Source organism: Zalophus californianus, chromosome 6 (genome assembly GCF_009762305.2).
Source record: "Zalophus californianus isolate mZalCal1 chromosome 6, mZalCal1.pri.v2, whole genome shotgun sequence".
NCBI lineage: Eukaryota > Metazoa > Chordata > Mammalia > Carnivora > Otariidae > Zalophus > Zalophus californianus.
This window is the reverse complement of record NC_045600.1, coordinates 48,491,970-48,513,514: the sequence shown is the minus strand read 5'-3', so window position 1 is coordinate 48,513,514 and position 21,545 is coordinate 48,491,970. Positions and strand designations below refer to the sequence as shown.

The 21,545-nt window shown below is 36.1% G+C and overlaps 1 protein-coding gene across 3 annotated transcripts in view; it reads right to left on the bottom strand.

Moving 5' to 3' along the window:
* NEMF (nuclear export mediator factor) overlaps window positions 1–21,545 on the bottom strand; it is a 51,633-nt gene that overhangs the window by 10,016 nt on the left and 20,072 nt on the right. For all 3 annotated transcript variants that reach the window (XM_027569081.2, XM_027569082.2, XM_027569083.2), the window contains 5 exons: window positions 20,240–20,328; window positions 9,962–10,065; window positions 8,532–8,594; window positions 2,002–2,114; window positions 74–131 (listed from right to left, as the gene is read on the bottom strand). In XM_027569081.2, the coding sequence (XP_027424882.2) occupies window positions 74–131; window positions 2,002–2,114; window positions 8,532–8,594; window positions 9,962–10,065; window positions 20,240–20,328 (427 nt within the window). The remainder of the gene's footprint in view (window positions 1–73; window positions 132–2,001; window positions 2,115–8,531; window positions 8,595–9,961; window positions 10,066–20,239; window positions 20,329–21,545) is intronic.

Genomic DNA, 21,545 nt, shown 5'->3' with positions numbered 1-21,545 from the left:
TAGTTTCTGTTCTGAAAATATTATTAACAATGGTCCTCAAACCTATCTCCATAACCTACCGACAAGTCATTACCTCTTATCATGAAGCTCCCTGTTGTCAAATATTCTCCAGTTGGTGCTGTTTTAGACACCTGAGGAGTACAACACCACATTATACTGTTGTCTTAAGAAATACGTTTTTAAATTTTTCACTGAATAAAGTCAAGTCATATTCAAGTAAATAGCACTGTCTCCTAAAAAGTTTATAATTTAGTAAAAATTCTCAATGCCAAAATATCTCTTCAAAGACAGATATACCTTTGGCAGTAAAAAAGAAAAGACTTAAGGATACACTACACCAATAACTTTCAAATGCCATGGATTAGAGCCAGAACTTGTCCACATGTTTCCTCTGGTTTGAGATATAATGAGAAAAATAAGGACAGTTTAATATGCTTGTATCATAAAGCTATATTTACTAATACTATATTTATTAAATAAAATCCTTTCCTGAAGTACTGTTTTTGGGGTAGTAAAATAACCTTTCATTTTAGGAAAAAGATGATAGATTTTTAAAAATGTATTCTAATTTGGCAAAGTAAGAAGATAATTGCATAATATTTTAAAATTTTATATTATCGGGGCGCCTGGATGGATCAGATGGTTAAGCATCTGCCTTCAGCTCAGATCATGATCCCAGGGTCCTGGGATCGAGCCCTGCATCGGACTCCTTGCTCAGTGGGGAGCCTTCTTCTCCCTCTCCCTCTGCCTGCTGCTCCCCCTGCTTGTGCTCTCTCTCTTTCCTTCTGTCAAATAAATAAATAAAATCTTTAAAAATAAATAAAATTTTATATTATCTGTGAAACCCCCAAATCTGAGAGTATCTTTGTCATAGATACTGGAGGGACTAAAGCACACTAATTTCACCCTTAAAAACCAATTCAATAAAAGAATTAAAACTACTTTTATAACAGTACTGAGACAGAAAATATAATCTGAGTGATATTAATTTCCTGAAAACACAGTATCGCAGCACAGCAGAAAATAATGAATATAAATAGATGTAAATTTAAACTAAGGGAGGATAATAGTATTGAATTCTTTTTTTTTTTAAGATTTTATTTATTTATTTGAGAGAGAGAATGAGAGAGAGAGTATGAGACGGGGGAGGGTCAGAGGGAGAAGCAGACTCCCTGTTGAGCAGGGAGCCCGATGTGGGACTTGATCCCGGGACTCCAGGATCATGACCTGAGCCGAAGGCAGTCACTTAACCAACTGAGCCACCCAGGCGCCCCAACAGTACTGAATTCTTTACCTTGCTGCATAGCTTTAGGACCTTGTAAAAGTACATCGTTATCAATTGTAATTACTGAAAATATGAAATAGCAAGGGGAAGTCAAATATAGAGTGAAGTAGCATCAAGTAAAATAGCATTTAAGGACAATTACTAAAACCAAGTGAATAAAAAACCACCAGATACAGCTATTTTTCAGGAAGGGCCAAAGAGAGATCAGAAAATTCCAACAAAGATGAAGAGGAGAAAGATTTTTTAGGCCAGTATGCCAGTCATAACTGGAACATCTGTCATCTTGTATAACTGCATGAATCATTTGCTCTCTTCATTTAGGGTCTGCTCACATCTTACTTTCCTAGAAAGGCCTTCTCTGACACTTCATTCAAAATGGTAGCCCTTATCACTCTCTACTGCCTACTCCACTTTCAAGAAAAATTTTTTACAGCACTTGTTACCAGACGTTATGTATGTATTTTTCTCCACCACCAAAACGTCATCTCAAAGTAGGCACTTTGCCTTGTTCACGTCTATACCCTCAAAATTTGGTACACAATAGCTCTTTTATTTCTTTTTTTTTGGGAGCCCAACATGGGGCCTGAACCCATGACCCTGGGATCAAGCCCTGAGCTGAGATCAAGAGTCGGACACTTAACCTACTAAGCCACCCAGGTGTCCCAGTACACAATAGCTCTTAATAAATTAAGAAAAAAGACCACAGCCCTTATTACCTGATGATGGTACACCCACCAAGCACTAGTGATAACTCGTGCATCCCAAGCAGCACTGTAGCAAAGTGCCATTGTGCCTGCTTCAGTCAAGGTCCGAGGGGGAATGGGTTCTCCTGTAATAACAACACTGCAATGCTTCAGTACCCAAGTACAGACTTTCTACACAGCAATATAAGAAAATTACATGCAGCATGACAGATCTGATCTCCTTACATCTTAAATAATGATACCATATTTTTCTTTCAATATTACATAAAGTTACTATTTTTTTATTAACAATGTATTTTACAACATCACTCACCATCAGGGAAATACAAATCAAAACCATAATGAATTATCACCTCACACCTGTCAGAATGGCTAAAATAAAAAACACAAGAAACAACAAGTGTTGGCAAGGATGTGGAGAAAAAGGAACCCTTGTGCATTGTTGGTGGGAAAGCAAACTGGTGCAGCCACTGTGGAAAACAGTATGGAGGTCCCTCAAAAAACTAAAAATAGGACTACCCTATGATCCAGTAATCACACCACTGGGTATTTACCCAAAGGATATGAAAACACTAATTCAGAAGGATACATGCACCCCATGTTTCTTGCAGCATTATTTACAATAGTCAAATTATAGAAGCAGCCCAAGTGTCCATCAATAGATGAATGGATAAAGAAGATGTCACGTATATATACACAACAGAATATTATTCAGCCATAAAAAAGAATGAAATCTTGCCATTTGCAACAACATGGATGGATCTAGAAAGTATAATGCTAAGCAAAATAAACCAGTCAAGAGAAAGACAAATACCATATGATTTCACTCATATGTGGAATTAAAAAAAAAAACAAAGGGGAAAAAAAAACCAGACAAACCAAAAAACAGACTCTTAACTATAGAGAACACACATGATTACCAAAGGGGAGCTGGGTAAGGGGATGGGTGAAACAGGTGAAGAGGATTAAGAATACACTTATCTTGGAGTGGTGGGGGGTGGGAGGGATGGGGTGGCTGGGTGATAGACACTGGGGAGGGTATGTGGTGAGCGCTGTGAATTGTGCAAGACTGTTGAATCACAGATCTGTACCTCTGAAACAAATAATGCAACATATGTTAAAAAAAAAAGAGAGTAGGAAGGGCAAAATGAAGGGGGGCTGAAATCGGAGTGGGAGACGAACCATGAGAGACGATGGACTCTGAAAAACAAACTGAGGGTTCTAGAGAGGAGGAGTGTGGGGGGATGGGTTAGCCTGGTGATGGGTATTAAAGAGGGCACCTATTGAATGGAGCACTGGGTGTTATATGCAAACAATGAATCATGGAACACTACATCAAAAACTAATGATGTAATGTATGGTGATTAACATAATAAAATTTAAAAAAAAGAATACACTTATCTTAATGAGCACTGAGTAATACACAGAATTGTTGAATCACTAATTGTACACCTGAAACTTACATAACACTGTATGTTAACTATACTGGCATTAAAATAAGATAAAAAATAAATAATAAAAATATATTTACAAAGCAGGCTTTTAATGGTCTAAGTAAATCAGAGAAGAAATGCCCTGTCACTTATATTAATAACTCTAACTTCATTCCAGATAGAATAATTTAGAAAAGCCTATTCAAAGTTTGAAGACTCCCAGAATTACTACAGATCACCAAAATCATCAAAGCAAAAAGCATATTAGTAATATAACCCTACAGTTAGATTTCAAATATCTTTTAATTGTGATGTAATTTATATACTATAAAATTCACCCTTTTAAAGTACATAATCCAGTGGTTTTTAGTATACTCATAAACCTATTAACCATTACCACTAATTCCAGAACATTTTCATCATCCCCCAAGGAAATCTTATATCCATTAATAGTCATTCTCCACTTTCCCAGCCCATGACAATAACAAATATACTCTGTCTCTATGGATTTGCCTATTTTGGAATTTCATATCAATGGAATCATATGTGTCTGGCTTCTTTCACTTAGCATCACATGTTAAAGGTTCATCCCTGTTAGAGCAATTACCAATACCTCATCTCTTTAAGAATGAATACTATTCCATTATATCAACATACCACATTTTGTTTATTCCTCAACTAATGAACATGTAGGTTGTTTCCATTTCTTGGCTATTATAAATAATGCTGTTAAGTATATGTGCAAATATATTTAGTGTGGTCATATCTATAGAACTAGGAGTGTTATTGCTAGGTCACATGGTAAATTCTATGTTCAACTTTTTGAGGAACCGCCAAACTCTATTCTATAGCAGCTGAATCATTTTCAATTCCCATCAGCAGCATATAAAGTTCCAATATCGATATCCCCACCAACACTTGTTTTGTCTATTTTTTCTTTATAACTATTGTACTGGGTGTGAAGTGGTATCTCCTTGTGGTTATTTGCATTTTCCTAATGATGAATGATGCTGAGGACCTTATGTGCTTGTTAGCCACTCTTGTATCTTTGGAGATATATCTATTTGGACCCTTTGTCATTTTAAAATTGTTTTTGTTTTTTTCCTTTCTATTGTTGAGACTTAAGAGTTCTTTGGATACTGGTTCTTTATTAGATAAATGATTTGCCAATATTTTCTCTCATTCTGTGAGTTGTCTTTTCACTTTTTTGAGAACGTCCCTTGAATTAAGGCTTTTAAGTCCAATTTACCTGTTTTTCTTTGTTGCTTATGCTTTTGATGTCTGAGAAATGACTTCCTGATTCATTATGCCTTATTTTCTTCTAACAGTTTTATAGTTTTAGCTTTTAAGTTTAGGTTTGTGATGCACTTAATTTTTATAAATGGTGTGAAGCAGGGGTCTTACTTTTATTCTTCTGTACATGGATATTAGTATTCCAAACACCACTTGTTGACAACATTATTCTATCCCCATTGAATGGCTTTCATATACTTGTTCAAAGTCAATGGACTGGAAATGAGGAATCTCAATTCTCTTCAGTAATCTATTTGTCCATCCTCATACCAATACCTGTCTTTATTACTGTTACTTTGTAGGAGGTTTTGAAATCAGGAAGTGTGAGTCCTCCTATTTTGTCCTTCATTTTTAGAAATGATTTGGCTGACCTAGGTCCTTTGCATTTCTGTGTGAGTTTTAGGATCAACTTACCCATCTCTGCAAAAAAAAAAAAAAGGCAGCTGGAATTCTGAGAGGGATCACATCAATCTATAGAGTTACTGCCATCAGAACAACATCAAGACTTCCAATCCTTACACTACAAGTCTTTCCATTTATTTAAGTCTTCTTTAATTTCTTTCAATGATGTTTTATAGTTTGGGGTGTATGTCTTGCATTTCTTTTTGGTAAATTTATTAAGTATTTTATTCTTTTTAATGCTATTATAAATGAATGTTTTATTGGTTTACTTTAGTACTGTTCACTGCGAGTATATAGAAATACAACTGACTTGGGAGAGCCTGTGTGGCTCAGTCAGTTAAACATCTGATTCTTGGTTCTAGCTCTGGTCACGATCTCATAGGTTGTGAGATCAAGACCTGAGTTGGGCTCCATGCTCAGTGGGGAGTTGGCCTGAAGATTTTCTCACGATGTCCCTCCCCCATTCATGTGTGCACACTCTCTCTCAAATAAATAAATTAAAAAAAAAAAAAGAACTACAACTGATTTACATATAATGACCTTGTATCCCAAACATTCTAAACATGTTTACTAACTAATAATTTTTGGTGGATTCCTTGAGGTTTTAAATATATAAGATCATGCCATCTGCAAACGGAAATAGCTTTACTTATTCTTTACTAATGTGGGTATTTTTTATTTCTTTTTATTACCTAATGGCCTACTTAGAAGAACCTCCATACAAGGTTGAATAGAAATGACAAGAACAGACATTTTTATCTTGTTCCTGATCTTAAGCAAAGAGTTTTCAGTCTTTCACCATTAAGTCTGATGTTAGCTGTGGGTTTTTCATAAATGTTCTTTACTAAGTTGAGGAAGCTCCCTTCTTAGTTCGTTGAGTATTTTTATCATAAATGGGTGTTGGATTACTGCCAAAGGCTTTTTCTGCATCGATTGAGATGATCATGTGGTTTTTGTCCTTTATTAATACACTTTACTATACTGATTAATTTTCATGTATTAAACCAACCTTGCATTCCTGGGAAAAAAATCCCACTTTGTCATAGTGTATAATCCTTTTAATATGCTGCTGGATTCAGCTTTCTAATATTTTGTTGAGGGTTTTTGTGTCTATTCATAAGCAATATTGGTCTGTAGTTTTCAATTCTTGTGATGTCTTTGTCTGGTTTTGTTATTAGAGTAATACTGGCCTTACAGAATGAGTGAGGAAGTTTTCCCATATCTTCTATTTTTTGGATGAGTTTGTGAAAGATTTGTGTTCAATTTTCTTTAAAAGTTTGGTAGAATTCACCAGTGAAGCTACCTGGGCCCATAATTTTCTTTGTGAGCATGTTTTTTGTTCTGGGTATTTTTTTTTTTTAAGATTTTATTCATTTATTTGACAGAGCACAAGCAGGCAGAACGGCAGGCAGAGGGAGAGGGAGAAGCAGGCTCCCTGGCTCCCTGCTGAGCGGGGAGCCTAACATGGGGCTTGATCACAGGACTCCAGGATCATGACCTGAGCTCAATGCAGACACTTAACCGGTTGAGCCACCCAGGTGCCCCTAGGTATTTTTTTTTTAATTACTATTTCAATCTCTTTATTTGTTATACGTTTGTTTTGATTTTCTATTCCTCCTTGAGTCAGTTTTGGTAGTCTGTGTCTTTCTAGGAATGAGCCTGTCTCATCTAGGTCATTTAATTTGTTGCTATTCAATTGTATGTAACATGCCCTCACAATCCTTTTTCCCTTCAACAAATGTAGATCCCAAAGGTATTTAATAAATGCTCCAGATATAGACTATAGATCTAATTTTTATCCCAGTAAAAAGTTCCTTCTTCGGTTAAAGAAGCCACTTAGGAGAGAAAACAGAGTTCTGCTGTCTTACTGCACCTTCACCACAAGGAACACCACACGAGTATTTCTTAAAACGGTGTTTTCCAAGAGGAAGCTAGTGAACTTCTAAAAATCCTTTTGATTTCTGTAAAGTTGGTAGTAATGTCCCCCCTTGTGTTCCTAATGTTAGGAATTTGAATATTCTCTTATTTTTTTGGTCAGTCTAGCTAAAGTTTTACTAATTTTGTTGATATTTTTCAAAGAACCAACTTTGGTTTCACTGATTTTCTCTACTGTTCTTCTATTCTGTTTCATTTATTTCCACTCTAAATTTTATTAGTTCCTTTCCTTACTATGGGTTAATTGCTATTCTTTTTCTAGATCTTATGTATACACTTTCATTTTTGAGAGCTTTCCTCCTTTTTAAATTATAAACATTACAGCTATAAACTTCTCACTAAGCACTGCTTTAGTTGCAACTCATATCATTTTGATATATTGTGTTTCATTTCATTCATCTCAAAGTATTTTCTAACACTCCCTGTCATTTTCTCTTTGACACTGGTTACTTATGATTGTGTTGTTTAATTTCCACACATTTGTGAATTTTTTTTTTAAAGATTTTATTTATTTATTAGAGAGAGAGAGAGAATGAGAGGTAGAGAGCAGGAGAGGGAAGAGGGTCAGAGGGAGAAGCAGACTTCCTGCTGAGCAGGGAGCCCGATGTGGGACTCGATCCCGGGACTCCAGGATCATGATCTGAGCCGAAGGCAGTCGCTTAACCGACTGAGCCACCCAGGTGCCCCCATTTGTGAATTTTTGAAATTTTCATCTATTACTGGTTTCTAACTTCACTCCATTATGGTCAGAAAGCTTACTTTGTATGATTTCAGTAGCTTTAAATCTACTAAGACTTGTCTTATAGACTATTACATGGTCTAGCCTAGAGAATATACCAGACGCACTTGAGTAGTCTATTGTTGTTAGGTGAGAATACCAGAGATATGTGTTAGGTTGAGTTAACTTACAGAATCTTCTATTCTGTATTCTATATTAACTTATAGAATCTTCTATTTCCTTGTTGATCTTATACCTAGTTATTCTGTCCACGACTGAGAGTAGGTATTAAAGTCTCGAACTATTACTGTTGATCTGCCTATTTCTCCTTTCAATTCTGTCAGATTTTGCTTCATGGCTAATTCTAGGGCTCTGTTGTTGGGTGCATATATGTTTACAATAGTTATATCTTAGTGATGGGAACACCTGAGTGGCTCAGTTGGTTGGGTGTCTGCCTTTGGCTCAGGTAATGACCCCAGGTCCTGGGATCGAGTCCCACATTGGCCTCCTTGCTCAGTGGGGAGCCTGCTTCTCCCTCTGCCTGCCACTCTCCCTGCTTGTGTTCTGTCTCTCTCTCTCTGACAAATAAATAAAATCTTAAAATACATATATATAAAATAGTTATATCTTATTGATGAATTGACCCTTTTATCATTATAAAGTGTCCTTTATCTCTATTAACTATTTTTGTCTTACAGTTATACTAAAAATATTTTAAAGAAAGGAATTAAAGTTCTGAATAATAAAGAAAAATATATTACCTGTTGGATTCTTAATTACACAGCTAGTAGCTCCATGAAGATCAGCATGTACATAAATGTCCCCTTAAAAACAGATGAGAAATAATACTTTAAGTCCTGTTTCTTTCTTTAAAAAAAAAAAAAACGGGTTTAACGGGTTCAAAATCCAAAGGGTATTAACAAGGCATATAAGGAAAAGTCCATTTCCCACCCCTGGAGAGGCTCTCACAAGCTTCCTTATAGGAAAGCAATGCTAATATGGTAGATTACAAAAATGGTCAGATCCTCTCTCCCCTGCAATCCACACCTCTTTGCTCAAGAGGTGGAGTCACATCCCTCATATCTGGGCCTGCCCCATGACCTGCCCTGGCAGAATGTGGCAGCTGTGACCAAGTGCCAATTCTCAGCCTAGACCTTAATAGTCCTTGTGTGCTTCCTCTTTTTCTCTCAAACTTGCTGAGTTACCATGTAAGCCAATCTAGGCTAACCTGCTGGAAAGTGAGAGACACATGGAGCAAATGAGTCATCCTAGCAAATGTAAAGGTCCTGAGGACCATGGATGTTTGACATGTATGAAGAGCAGTCAGAAGGCCAGACTAAGGGAAGAGTGGTAAGAAATGAGGCTGGAGAAGAAGCCAGGAGGCTTGCAAGTCAACAATGAGGGCCTCGATTGTATTCTAAGTGTGTGATACCAATGAATAACCAAATGAACAAACAAATGTGGAAGTGAGATCTTTCCTCTTTTTTTTAAGGGAAAAGGGAAGTGCATGGTTCCTAAAAGGTAAACTGAGTAGCCACTGCATGCCATGACAGTTCGTCTGGGATTTGAAACTCAAAGAAGAGAAAAACCCATACTGCTCCAAGAAAGGCTCAGCTCACAATGAACAGAGCTACAGAAGACAAGAGACCAAACCCTGAGCACCATTATAAAAACCTGTTCCCTGTTGCTTTCTTTCCTGTTTTGGGATCTTCAGTGGACAACAGATTAGCTTTAATTATTGATTTCAGATACCCACACTGAAGGTTCAACCACAGTGAGGTGGTGGTTATCAGCAAACAAAAATAAATGAGAAGCCTTACACCACAGGGCTTAAGTCCTGTTCCTAAATGTGAAAAAAAGTCACAACCTTCAGCACTAAATTAAAAATTAAAATTAAAATTTTGACATACAATGACTTTGGAGGACTGAAAGCTGTTTTGTCAATGTAGCAGAGAATCAAAATTCCAATACTACAGAGTAGCTCAGCACTACTACTTTAGGACTATTCACTTAAAATGAGAATTAAGTGTCAAAGCACATATTCAACAAACCATAAGCCACCAAGATGAAATTCTTCCTACCAACTAAACCTGTCAAGCAAAGAGGTGTAAGATGAAAATCTGTATCTCATACTGAGGTAACTGATCCAATTACTTAGGAGAAAATTCTTTAAAATTTTAATCTTACTTACCTGTTGTCAAGTATCTTTTCACAATTATTTCATTCTGTTGCTGATCTCGTCCACCTATAATTAGATAGTTCTCTGAGCTAATGAACCACAGAAATTTCTCAAACCTATCAAATTGAAAGAAAAAAGTTAACATTCTTTTCCTTTATAGTCACCTGAATTCACATCCTTTTCGCAAACAAAAACCAAAAAACCCAATGAAGCTATCCTTCATCAAACTGAATTTTATTGAAATCTTGTAATACAAATTGCCTTACGATATTCTTTAAAAGAAAGTAATTAAATTCTATGTTTAAAAAAAGTATGTTCTCTCCTTATCTCACTCTCATACAGAGTCTTCTTAAACTCAAGGTAAACACAACAATGAATTACACAAAGCAAAAGCATAAAATGTCACATGGTCCCTTTGTGGGGCACTGGCTAGGTTTTGGGGCTACTGGTAAGAAAGAAAAGTTTTCCCATTCTGTCTTCAACTGAATGTTTACATATATGATATTCTTTATACTTTTTTTACAGAGCAAAAATTACCTTTAGAAGTATAAAATTATAACTTTTCTCAAGAGGCAAAATAATTTGGGTTTTTATGATTAATACATACCATCATGATAAAAAGTAAAGAGTGTATTTATATGACATTTAGAAATGACACAGAGATGAATAGAAATATTTCCTATATTACACCCGACTACCAAGATGATAATCTTTATGACTTAATCCACAATTTAAAACCTGCTGGTTACAAATGATAGATTAAGCACAGGCATTAAACTAAACTCCTTTATATCTCCCCAAATTATCCCTGTTTTCTAATCTGATTTTTTATTAATACATATACACATTTCAGAAATTTTAAAAACTATACAAAAGTATGGTGAGAGATCCTGCATCCTCTTTCAGTCCTATTACCACTACCAAACAGGAATCCATTGTTATTAGCTTTCTGTTTCCCTCTCTGGAGTTTCTTTATACATACAAAAGCTAGAATAAAATGCCTATTCTAAACCTTTTCTTTTAGACACAATACAAACTATTCTGAAAATGCTTTCTTTTTTCACTTAAAAATGTCTTCTTGGGGCACCTGGCTGGTTGGTGGAGCATGTGACTCTTGATCTTGGCACTGTGGGTTCGAGTCCCATGGTGGGTATAGAGATTACTTAAAAATACTATCTTTAAAAAAAAAAATCTTCACTGCTGAGTGGATGTACTATACTTATTTAACAACTGCCCTATTGATGGTAAAGAGGTTTCTAAAATGACATAAACCTATAAAGACAGAAAATGGGAAATATAAGGATGTATTCTGTAATTATCTTAGTAAAGGAGCATATAACTAAGAAAAAAAATGAAAGGAGGCAGAAAGACAAGAATAAAGAACAAATGGGACAAATAGAAAGCAAACAGTAAAATGGTTAGATTTAAACCCGTATGTATCAGAAATTGCATTAAATGTAAATGTAGTCAATTCTTCACATAAAATGCAGACTGTCAGACTGGAAAATAATATATATATTCCTTTAAAATAAAAGAATATAAAAAAATTGAAAAAACATGATGGAATAAGATATATCATGCAAACACTAACCAAAATAAAGCTAATTTAGTTTTAATATCTCACACAGAAGGGAAAAAGAAGTTACAAGTTAAAAGAACATTTGATTAGAGTTAATAAAAGGCTCAATTCACTGGAAAGATAACAGCTCTATATTTTTATCACCTCATATATATAAAGCAAAAACTAGCAGAAGTAAAAGGAGAAACAAACAAATGCACAATTATGTGATTCTTAACACAACTCTCAGTGACTGAAAAAACAATCATTAAAAAAAGAATTAGCAAAGATGTCAACGATTTGAACGTAATTAATGGATGCAACCTAATTGATATTTAGAGAAATGCACTCAATAACTATAAAACGCTCATTTCAACTACATATGAAACATCTGTAAATAAAGTGGACCACAAATATGCTGTACCATAAAGCAAGTTTCAGTAACAAATGTCAAAAGGTTGAGATAATTCAGAATACCATCTCTGAACATTATGCAAATTAAGTTAGAAATCAATGGCAAAAAGAGAACTAAAAAAGCTCCATAGGCTGTGAATTGTGTAAGACTGATGAATCAAAGACCTGTACTTCTGAAACAAATAATACATTATATGTTTAAAAAAAAAAAAAGATAGTAGGAAGGGAAAAATGAAGGGGGGGGAATCGGAGGGGGAGACAAACCATGAGAGACTATGGAATCTGAGAAACAAACTGAGGGTTTTAGAGGGGAGGGGGTGGGGGGATGGGTTAGCCTGATGATGGGTATTAAAGAGGGCATGTACTGAATGGAGCACTGGGTGTTATACGCAAACAATGAATCATGGAACACTACATCAAAAACTAATGATGTAATGTATGGGGACTAACGTAACATAATTTAAAAAAAAAGCTCCATAGGCTTGGCAATTAATAACATAATTCTAAATAATGCATGGGTGAAGAAATCACAAGAACATTTTCACATGAAATATCATGAAAATACAATATAACAAAACTTTTTAGATAAAGTTAAAGCCAGGCTTAGAAGGAAATTTACTGCCTGAAATACATATTACAAAAGAAAAGAGGCTGGGAGAAAAAAAAAAAAAATCAATGAACTAAGTTTCCATATCAAGAAATCAGAAAGGGAAATGCAAATGAATCTTCAAGAAAAGTCGAAAGAGGAAAATAATAAAACAGACACCACATAGGTAATAGAGGAGATCAACAGTCAAAACTAGTTCCTGAAAGATTAATACAACTGAAAATCCTCTGGTCAGACTAATCAAGAAAAAGAGAAGGCACAATAACAACTATCATAAATAAAAAGGGAAGGATATTAAAGAATATAGGGATGTTAAAAAGTTAAGTGGAATATTATAATTTTATGGCAGTACATTCCAAACTTAGAAATAGACAAAGTCTTAGGAAGATACTACTAACCAGAATTAGACAATCTGAGTAGTACTAAAGAATCTGAATCTATAGTGAAAAAGTTTCCCATAAAGAAAACTTCAAGACTACTCAGCTTCACAGGTGGAATTTTGTCAAACATCCAAGGACAACTGATAAAGGAACGCTTCCCAGGGGCGCCTGGGTGGCTCAGTTAGTTAAGCGTCTGCCTTTGGCTCAGGTCATGATCTCTAGATCCTGGGATGGAGCCCCACATCGGGCTCTCTGCTCAGCAGGAACTCTGCTTCTCTTTCCCTCTCCCTCTGCCACTCCCCCCTGTTCATTCTCTCCCTCTCTCTCTCTCAAATAAATACAATCTTTAAAAAAATAATAAAGGAATACTTCCCAATCTGTTTTATGAGGTAATGTTACCTTGAGACCAATCCTAAGAAGAACATTATGAAGAAATGAAAATTACAGGTCTATCCCATTCATCAACAGAGATGTGAGGAAAAGAAAGAAAGAGAGAAGAAAAATGCAACAGCATTTTGAGAAGTGGAAAAATCAATCAACAAGTGATTGGACTCAAGAAACTGAAATCTAACAGAGCTTCCAGGACTGGCAGAAACTGAAAGAATATGTGACCACTAAGCCGGCCCTGCAACAAATATTAACGGAGGGAGGTTATATAAAAGGAAAAAGACCCCAAGAGTGATACAGAACAGAAATTTACAGAGACAATCTATAGAAACAAGGACTTCACAGGTAACATGATGACAATAAAATCATATCTTTCAAAAATCACTCTCAACGTGAATGGCCTAAATGCTCCCATAAAATGGAACAGAGTTGCAGATGGATAAAAAGACAGGACCCATCGATTTGCTGTCTATAAGAGACTCATTTTGAACCTAAAGATGCATCCAGACTGAGCGAAGGGATGGAGAACCATCATTCATGCCAACAGACCTCAAAAGAAAGCTGGGGTAGCAGTTCTCATATCAGACAAATTAGATTTTAAGCTAAAGACTGTAGTTAGAGACACAGAAGGACACTATATCATTCTTAAAGGGTCTATCCAACAGGAAGATATAACAATTGTAATATCTATGCCCCCAACCTGGGAGCAGCCAACTACATAAGCCAACTGTTAACCAAAATAAAGAGACATATTGATAATAATAAGTTAATTGTAGGAGACCTCAACACTCCACTCTCAGCAATAGACAGATCATCTAAGCAGAAAATCAACAAAGAAACAAGAGCTTTGAATGATACACTGGACCAGATGGACCTCATAGATATATAAAGAACATTCCATCCTAAAACAAGAGAACACTCATTCTTCTTAAATGTACACGGAACTTTCTCCAGAATAGACCACATACTGGGTCAAAAATCAGGTCTCAACCAATACCAAAAGACTGAGATTATTCCCTGCATATTTTCAGACCATAATGCTTTAAAACTAGAACTCAATCACAAGAAAAAATTTGGCAGAAATTCAAACACCTGGAAGCTAAAGACCACTCTGCTTAAGAATGTTTGGTTCAACCAGGAAATCAAAGAAGAACTTAAACAATTCATGGAAATCAATGAGAATGAAAACACATCAGTCCAAAACCTATGGGATACTGCAAAGGCAGTCCTAAGGGGGAAATACATAGCCATCCAACCCTCACTCAAAAAAATTGAAAAATCCCGAATTCACCAACTAACTGTACACCTTAAAGAACTGGAGAAAAAACAACAAATGATGCCTAAGCCATGCATTAGAAAAGAAATAATTAAGATTAGCACAGAGATCAATGAATTAGAAACCAGAAATACAGTAGAGCAGATCAATGAAACTTGAAACTGGTTCTTTGAAAGAATTAATAAGATCGATAAACCACTGGCCAGACTTATCCAAAAGAAAAGAGAAAGGACCCAAATTAATAAAATTATGAATGAAAACAACTAACACCAAGGAAATAGAAACAATTATTAGAAATTATTATCAACAACTATATGCCAATAAATTAAGCAACCTGGAAGAAATGGATGCCTTCCTGGAATCCTATAAACTACCAAGACAGAAACAGAAACAAGACAACCTGAATAGACCAATAACCAGTAACAAGATTGAAGGAGTGATCAAAAACCTCCCAAAAAACAAGAGTCCAGGGCCTGATGGATTCCCTGGGGAAGTCTACCAAACACTCAAAGAAGAAATAATACCTATTCTTCTGAAGCTGTTTCAAAAAATAGAAAAAAAGGAAAGCTTCCAGACTCATTCTATTAGGCCAGCATTACCTTGATACCCAAACCAGGCAAAGACCCCATCAAAAAGGAGAATTTCAGACTGATATCCCTGATGAATATGGATGCCAAAATTCTCAACAAGATCCTAGCTAATAGAATCCAACAGTACATTAAAAGGATCATCCACCATGACCAAGTGGGACTTATTCCTGGGATGCAAGGGTGGTTCAACATTCACAAATCAATGTGATAGAACACATTAACAAGAGGAGAGAGACGAACCATATGGTCCTCCCAACTGATGCCAAAAAAGCACTTGAAAAATACAGCATCCTTTCCTGATTAAAACTCTTCAGAGTATAGGGATAGAGGGAACATTCCTCAAGTTCATAAAATCCATCTATGAAAAACCCACAGCGAATATGATTCTCAGTGGGGAAAAGCTGAGAGCCTTTCCCTTAAGATCAGGAACATGACAATGATGCCCATTCTCACCACTATTGTTCAAAATATTACTACAAGTCCTAGCAACAGCAATCAGACAACAAAAAGAAATAAAAGGTATTCAAATTGGCAAAGAAGAAGTCAAACTCTCTCTCTTCGCAGATGACATGATACTTTATGTGGAAAACGCAAAAGACTCCACCCCCAAATTACTAGAACTCATATAGCAATTCAGCAATGTGGCAGGATACAAAATCAATGCACAGAAATCAGCTGCTTTCTTATACACTAACAATGTAACTGTAGTAAGAGAAATTAGAGAATCGATTCCATTTACAATAGCACCAAAAACCATAAGATACCTTGGAATAAACCTAACCAAAGAGGTAAAGGATCTATACTCTACGTACTACAGAACACTCATGAAAGAAACTGAAGACACAAAAAAATGGAAAAACATTCCATGCTCATGGATCTGAATAAACATTGTTAAACTGTCTATGCTGCCCAGAGCAATCTATACTTTCAACACCCATCCTGATCAAAATACCAATGGCATTTTTCAAAGTATTGGAACAAACAATCCTAAAATCTGTATGGAGTCGGAAAAGACCCCAAATCACCAAGAAAATGTTGAAAAAGAAAAACAAAGCTGGGGGCATCATGTTGCCTGATTTCAAGCTATATTACAAAGCTGTGATCACCAAGACAGCACGGTACTGGCACAAAAACAGACACACAGACCAATGGAACAGAATAGAGAGCCCAGATATGGACCCTCAACTCTATGGTCAAATAATCTTCAACAAAGTAGGAAAAACTATGCAATGGAAAAAAGACAGTCTCTTCAATAAATGGTGCTGGGAAAATTGGACAGCTATGTACAGAAGAATGAAACTCGACCATTCTCTAACACCATACACAAAGATAAACTCTAAATGGATGAAAGACCTCAATGTGAGACAGGAATCCATTAAAATCCTAGAGGAGAACAGAGGCAGTAACCTCTTCGACATCAGCCACAGCAACTTCTTTTAAGACACATCTCCGAAGGCAAAGGAAACAAAATCGAAAATGAACTTTTGGGACTTCATCAAGATAAAAAGCTTCTCCACAGGAAAGGAAAGAGTCAACAAAACAAAGAGGCAACCCATGGAATGGGAGAAGATATCTGCAAATGACACTACAAACAAAGGGCTGATATCCAAGATCTATAAAGAATTTCTCAAACTCAACACCATAATCAAGTCAAAAAATGGGCACAGACACTTCTAAAAAGACATACAAATGGCTAACAGACACTTGAAAAAATGTTCATCATCATTAGCCATCAGAGAAATTCAATCAAAACCACACTGAGATACCACCTTACACCAGTTAGAATGGCAAAAATTAACAAGACAGGAAACAACAAGTGTTGGCGAGGATGTGGAGAAAGGGGAACCCTCTTGAACTGTTGGTGGGAAGGCAAGTTGGTACAGCCACTTTGGAAAACAGTGTGGAGGTGCCTCAAAAAATTAAAAATAGAGCTACCCTATGACCCAGCAATTGCACTACTGGGTATTTACCCCAAAGACACAGGTGTGGTGAAAAGAAGGGCCTTATGTACCCCAATGTTCGTAGCAGCAATGTCCACAATAGCCGAACTGTGGAAAGAACCGAGATGCCCTTAAACAGACAAGTGGATAAAGAAGATGTGGTCCATATATACAATGGAATATTACTCAGCCATCAGAAAGGGTGAACACCCAACATTTGCATCAACATGGATAGGACTGGAGGAGATTATAAGTGAAATTAGTCAAGCAGAGAAAGTCAATTATCATATGGTTTCACTTATTTGTGGAACATAAGGAATGGCATGGAGGACATTAAGAGAAGGAAGGGAAAAATGAAGGGGGGGGAAATCGGAGTGGGAGACGAACCATGAGAGACTATGGGCTCCGAGAAACAAACTGAGGGTTTTAGAGGGGAGGGAGATGGGGGGATGGGTTAGCCCAGTGATGGGTATTAAGGAGGGCACCTATTACATGGAGCACTGGATGTTATATGCAAACAATGAATCATGGAACACTATATCAAAAACTAATGATGTAATGTATGGTGACTAACATAAAAAAAAAAGAAGCTGAAATCAAGGCTGACAATGGAAAAAGCCAAGAAACAAATCCATATACTCTGTGTAACCCATAAAAAGCTTAAAATAGCAGTACAAAGTACTGCTAGAAATAGGGTTTAAGATGGGGTTAAAAACGGGAGAACTGGCCAAAAATCTGCTCAAGAAGCAGTTACTTCCCTAGATCTTCTTTCCAGCTCTGAACATGGTAGTAATCTTCCCCTTCCACATCCTAACAGAAGGCCAGAAGTTAATTCTCTAGGAAGTTTACAAAGAGTATCTCTGAATCAGGGGAAAAGTGGCACAGTTCTAACTAGAGGTAACATATGTAAAATAGAGCAATTAAGTAAATGTATGAATTACTGGATACTAAGTCTCCCCAATCTATTCCCACCGGGCTTCCAAAATTATGACAGCCAGGTTTTCACTTTCCAAGCAGGGGGAAACAAATCTTTCCTGAAAAATGAGACCAGCTTAAGAGTCAAAAAGCTAAAGACATTTAGAGTTCCACACAACATGGCCCACATACATCATCTCATAAGCCCAACAACCCAGAGAGAACTTCCAATCAGCATTTTAATACTCTATTATAAAGTGTGAACAGGCAATAATGTGAACAGACAATTTGGGATTACCAGACATTAACAAGTCTTTAACAAAAGCTGAAGACAAACCCAACAAATAATAAAAAAAAAAAAACCAAAACCAAAAATCTTAGAGAAGACCTGCAATAAAAGAGTACTTTTAAATAAAATTAATACATCAAAATTATTCTCAGTATAAAGAAAGTGAAGCAGGAAGTTTTTAAAAAGTAACAAAAAGGGCGCCTGGGTGGCTCAGTTGGTTAAGCGACTACCTTCGGCTCAGGTCATGATCCTGGAGTCCCAGGATCGAGTCCCACATCGGGCTCCCTGCTCAGCAGAGAGTCTGCTTCTCCCTCTGACCCTCTTCCCTCTCGTGCTCTCTATCTCTCATTCTCTCTCTAATAAATAAAATCTTTAAAAATAAATAAATAAAATAAAATAAAAAGTAACAAAAAACAAAAATAGATTAAAATAAAAACATGATAGGGCGCCTGGGTGGCTCAGATGGTTAAACATCTGCCTTCGGCTCAGGTCATGATCCCAGGGTCCTGGGATCAAGTCCCGCATCGGGCTTCCTGCTCCTTGGGAGCCTGCTTCTCTCTCTCTCTCTCCCTCTGTCTCTCATGAATAAATAAAGAAAATCTTTAAAAAAAATAAAATAAAATAAAAACATGATAGGAAGGAATAAAACATTTAAAAATTCAGGGGGAATTGAAAGATAAAGAAATCTCTCAGAATATAGAACAAAAAGATAGAGTTGAAAAACAGAAAATGCAAGAAAATTGGAGGACCATCCAAGGAGTCCCATATTTAATAAATAAGACTTCCAGAAGGAAAGAAAAAAAAACAAACCAAAAAACGCAATCCACAGAGTGCTAAGAAATATTTCAAGAAAATTTCTCAGAACTGAAAGTTTCTAAATTAAAATGACTCACAGAGTATCCAGCATAATAGATTAAAACATCTTCACCAACCTACATCATTGTGAAATTTTGGAAAACTGAGAGAAAAAAGATCTACAAGTTTACAGAAAGGCAAAAACAAATTTTCAATAAAATATAACTATCAAAATGACATCAGACTTTTGAAGATCAAATCTGAAAGTTAACACAATGAACAATGACTTTAAAAGTCTGAAGAAAACATTTTCAAACTAGAATCTATAGCCAGTCACACAATTAGGCATAAGGGTAAAAATAATTTTTTAATATTTTGAAGACCTCAAAAACTTTACATCTTATACACCCCTTCTCCTGCAGCCTCTAGGGCACATATTCCATCAACCAAGAAAAAGGAAGTATGAGATCCAGGACCGAGAATCCAACAGAGAGGGGAAAAGAGAATTTTCAGGATAAGAATAAAAGAAGATCTTAAGATGTTAAGAGTAACTGATCTAAAACAAAGTAGGTCAAATCAAAAAGCTCAGGAGAGACTTCTGCAAGATGATACTGATAGAATTCCAATGTGTCTGAACACACTTGAAAGAGGAAGGTGTGAATGAAACGACAATTATTACCTTCAGGGAAGACAAAAAGCTGAGCAGGGAAGAAAAAGAAACATAATGTTATATGACTCAGCTGTGACTACAATTAAAATATTAATGTAATATTAATGCTGAATATCAACCGTGGCAAATTATGCTATACCTTTACTGGGAGGCTGAGTGTATATGTGTGTAATGGAGCACAGGAGGAAAGAATAAATTCTTCATCTTAGACAGTGGGAAGTCATTAATAGAGTATAAAACAGAAAAATTAAGAAGCAGCAATATAAGGATATTACTAAGAGAAAAAGAGAAAAAGTAATCAGCTAAAAGAGCTAAAAATAGTTTCTATGGAGAGGAGGTAAGAGTAGGGATAAAATATTCCAGGGGTACTGGTTTTTGCAGTTTTGTAGAACTGCTTGATTTTCTAAACAATGTGCATGTATAATTTTAACAAAAACAAAAAACTATTTTTAAAAGGTAGAACACTTACCAATATACTTTTCTTGCTTTCTGAATAGAGGTAACTGTTTGGACTTCTTTTAAGGTTTGCTTTGTTTTCTTTTCTGCTGATTTAAATGCCTATTTATAAGAAGAGACTTTTTAAATAATTTGTTAAGAACATATTTTAGTAACACCAAGTAAGGGGTGCCTGGGTGGCTCAGCTGGTTAAGCATCCAACTCTTGATTTCAGCTCAGGTCATGTTCTCAAGGTCATGAGATCAAGTCCAGCATTGGGCTCGGTACTGAGCATGGAGCCTGCTTGATTTTCTCACCCTCTCTCTCTGCCCCTCTTCCCCCCATCCCCCACATGCACGGGAGCATACACGTTTTCTTTCTTTCTCTCTCAAAAAAAAATAATAAAATATAAAGTAACACTAAGTAAATGATAGGGCAAGAAATTATTTTAAATGTCACAAGATGGCACTATTTACACACACACCCCATACCCACACGAAAGAAATGAAGAAAAGATTTTTGCCTTGAATATTAAAATGATTTAAGTCAAGGATTTACCACGTACAAGTATTTGCTCAAGACCCACAAATAACAAAAAGTATCATTTGTTTACCAGATACTGAGTACATACCATATAATAGGTTCTGCACTAGATGCTGAGACACACAAGTGAACAAGACAAAGTTCTCACCTCAACCCCACCAGGGGGTCTAGAAGAAGATACGAATATAAAACACATAATTATTCAAATAAATGTATGTTAAGTGCTTCTAGGGATGCTATGAGAGTATAACAAGGGAACCCAATTTATAACTGCTTATGGTCAAAGAAGGTATTTCTGAGGAAATGGCATTTGGGCTGAAGCCTGAAGGGTTAATAGAGTTATCAAGGCAAAAATACGAAGAAGATCACTGTAAGCAAAAAGAAAAGGCCAGCTTGACCACAAAGCAGTGATCACAAGATAAAATGTCAAGAAATGAGGCTGAAGAGGCAGACAGAGGGCCAAGTCATGAAGGCCACTCATTTAACAGATATTAATGTTACTATGTTCTAGGCAATATTCTAGGGACTGGGACAAAGTAATGAACAAAGATCCTACTTTCATACAATCTACTTTCTAGCGGGAAGACAGATAAACATATGTTGGGAAGGGTGTTTTTTAAGAAAAAAATAAAGCAAAGAGGGAGTGATTGAGGGCAGTACTATTTTTAGTAAGAGTGGTCAAGAAAGGACTCTCTGATAGAGCCTCATTTAGTAGATATGCCAATGAATGGAGGGATCAAACCATGGAAATTTTGAGGGAAGAACATTCTCATCAGAAAGAGCAGCAAGCACAAATG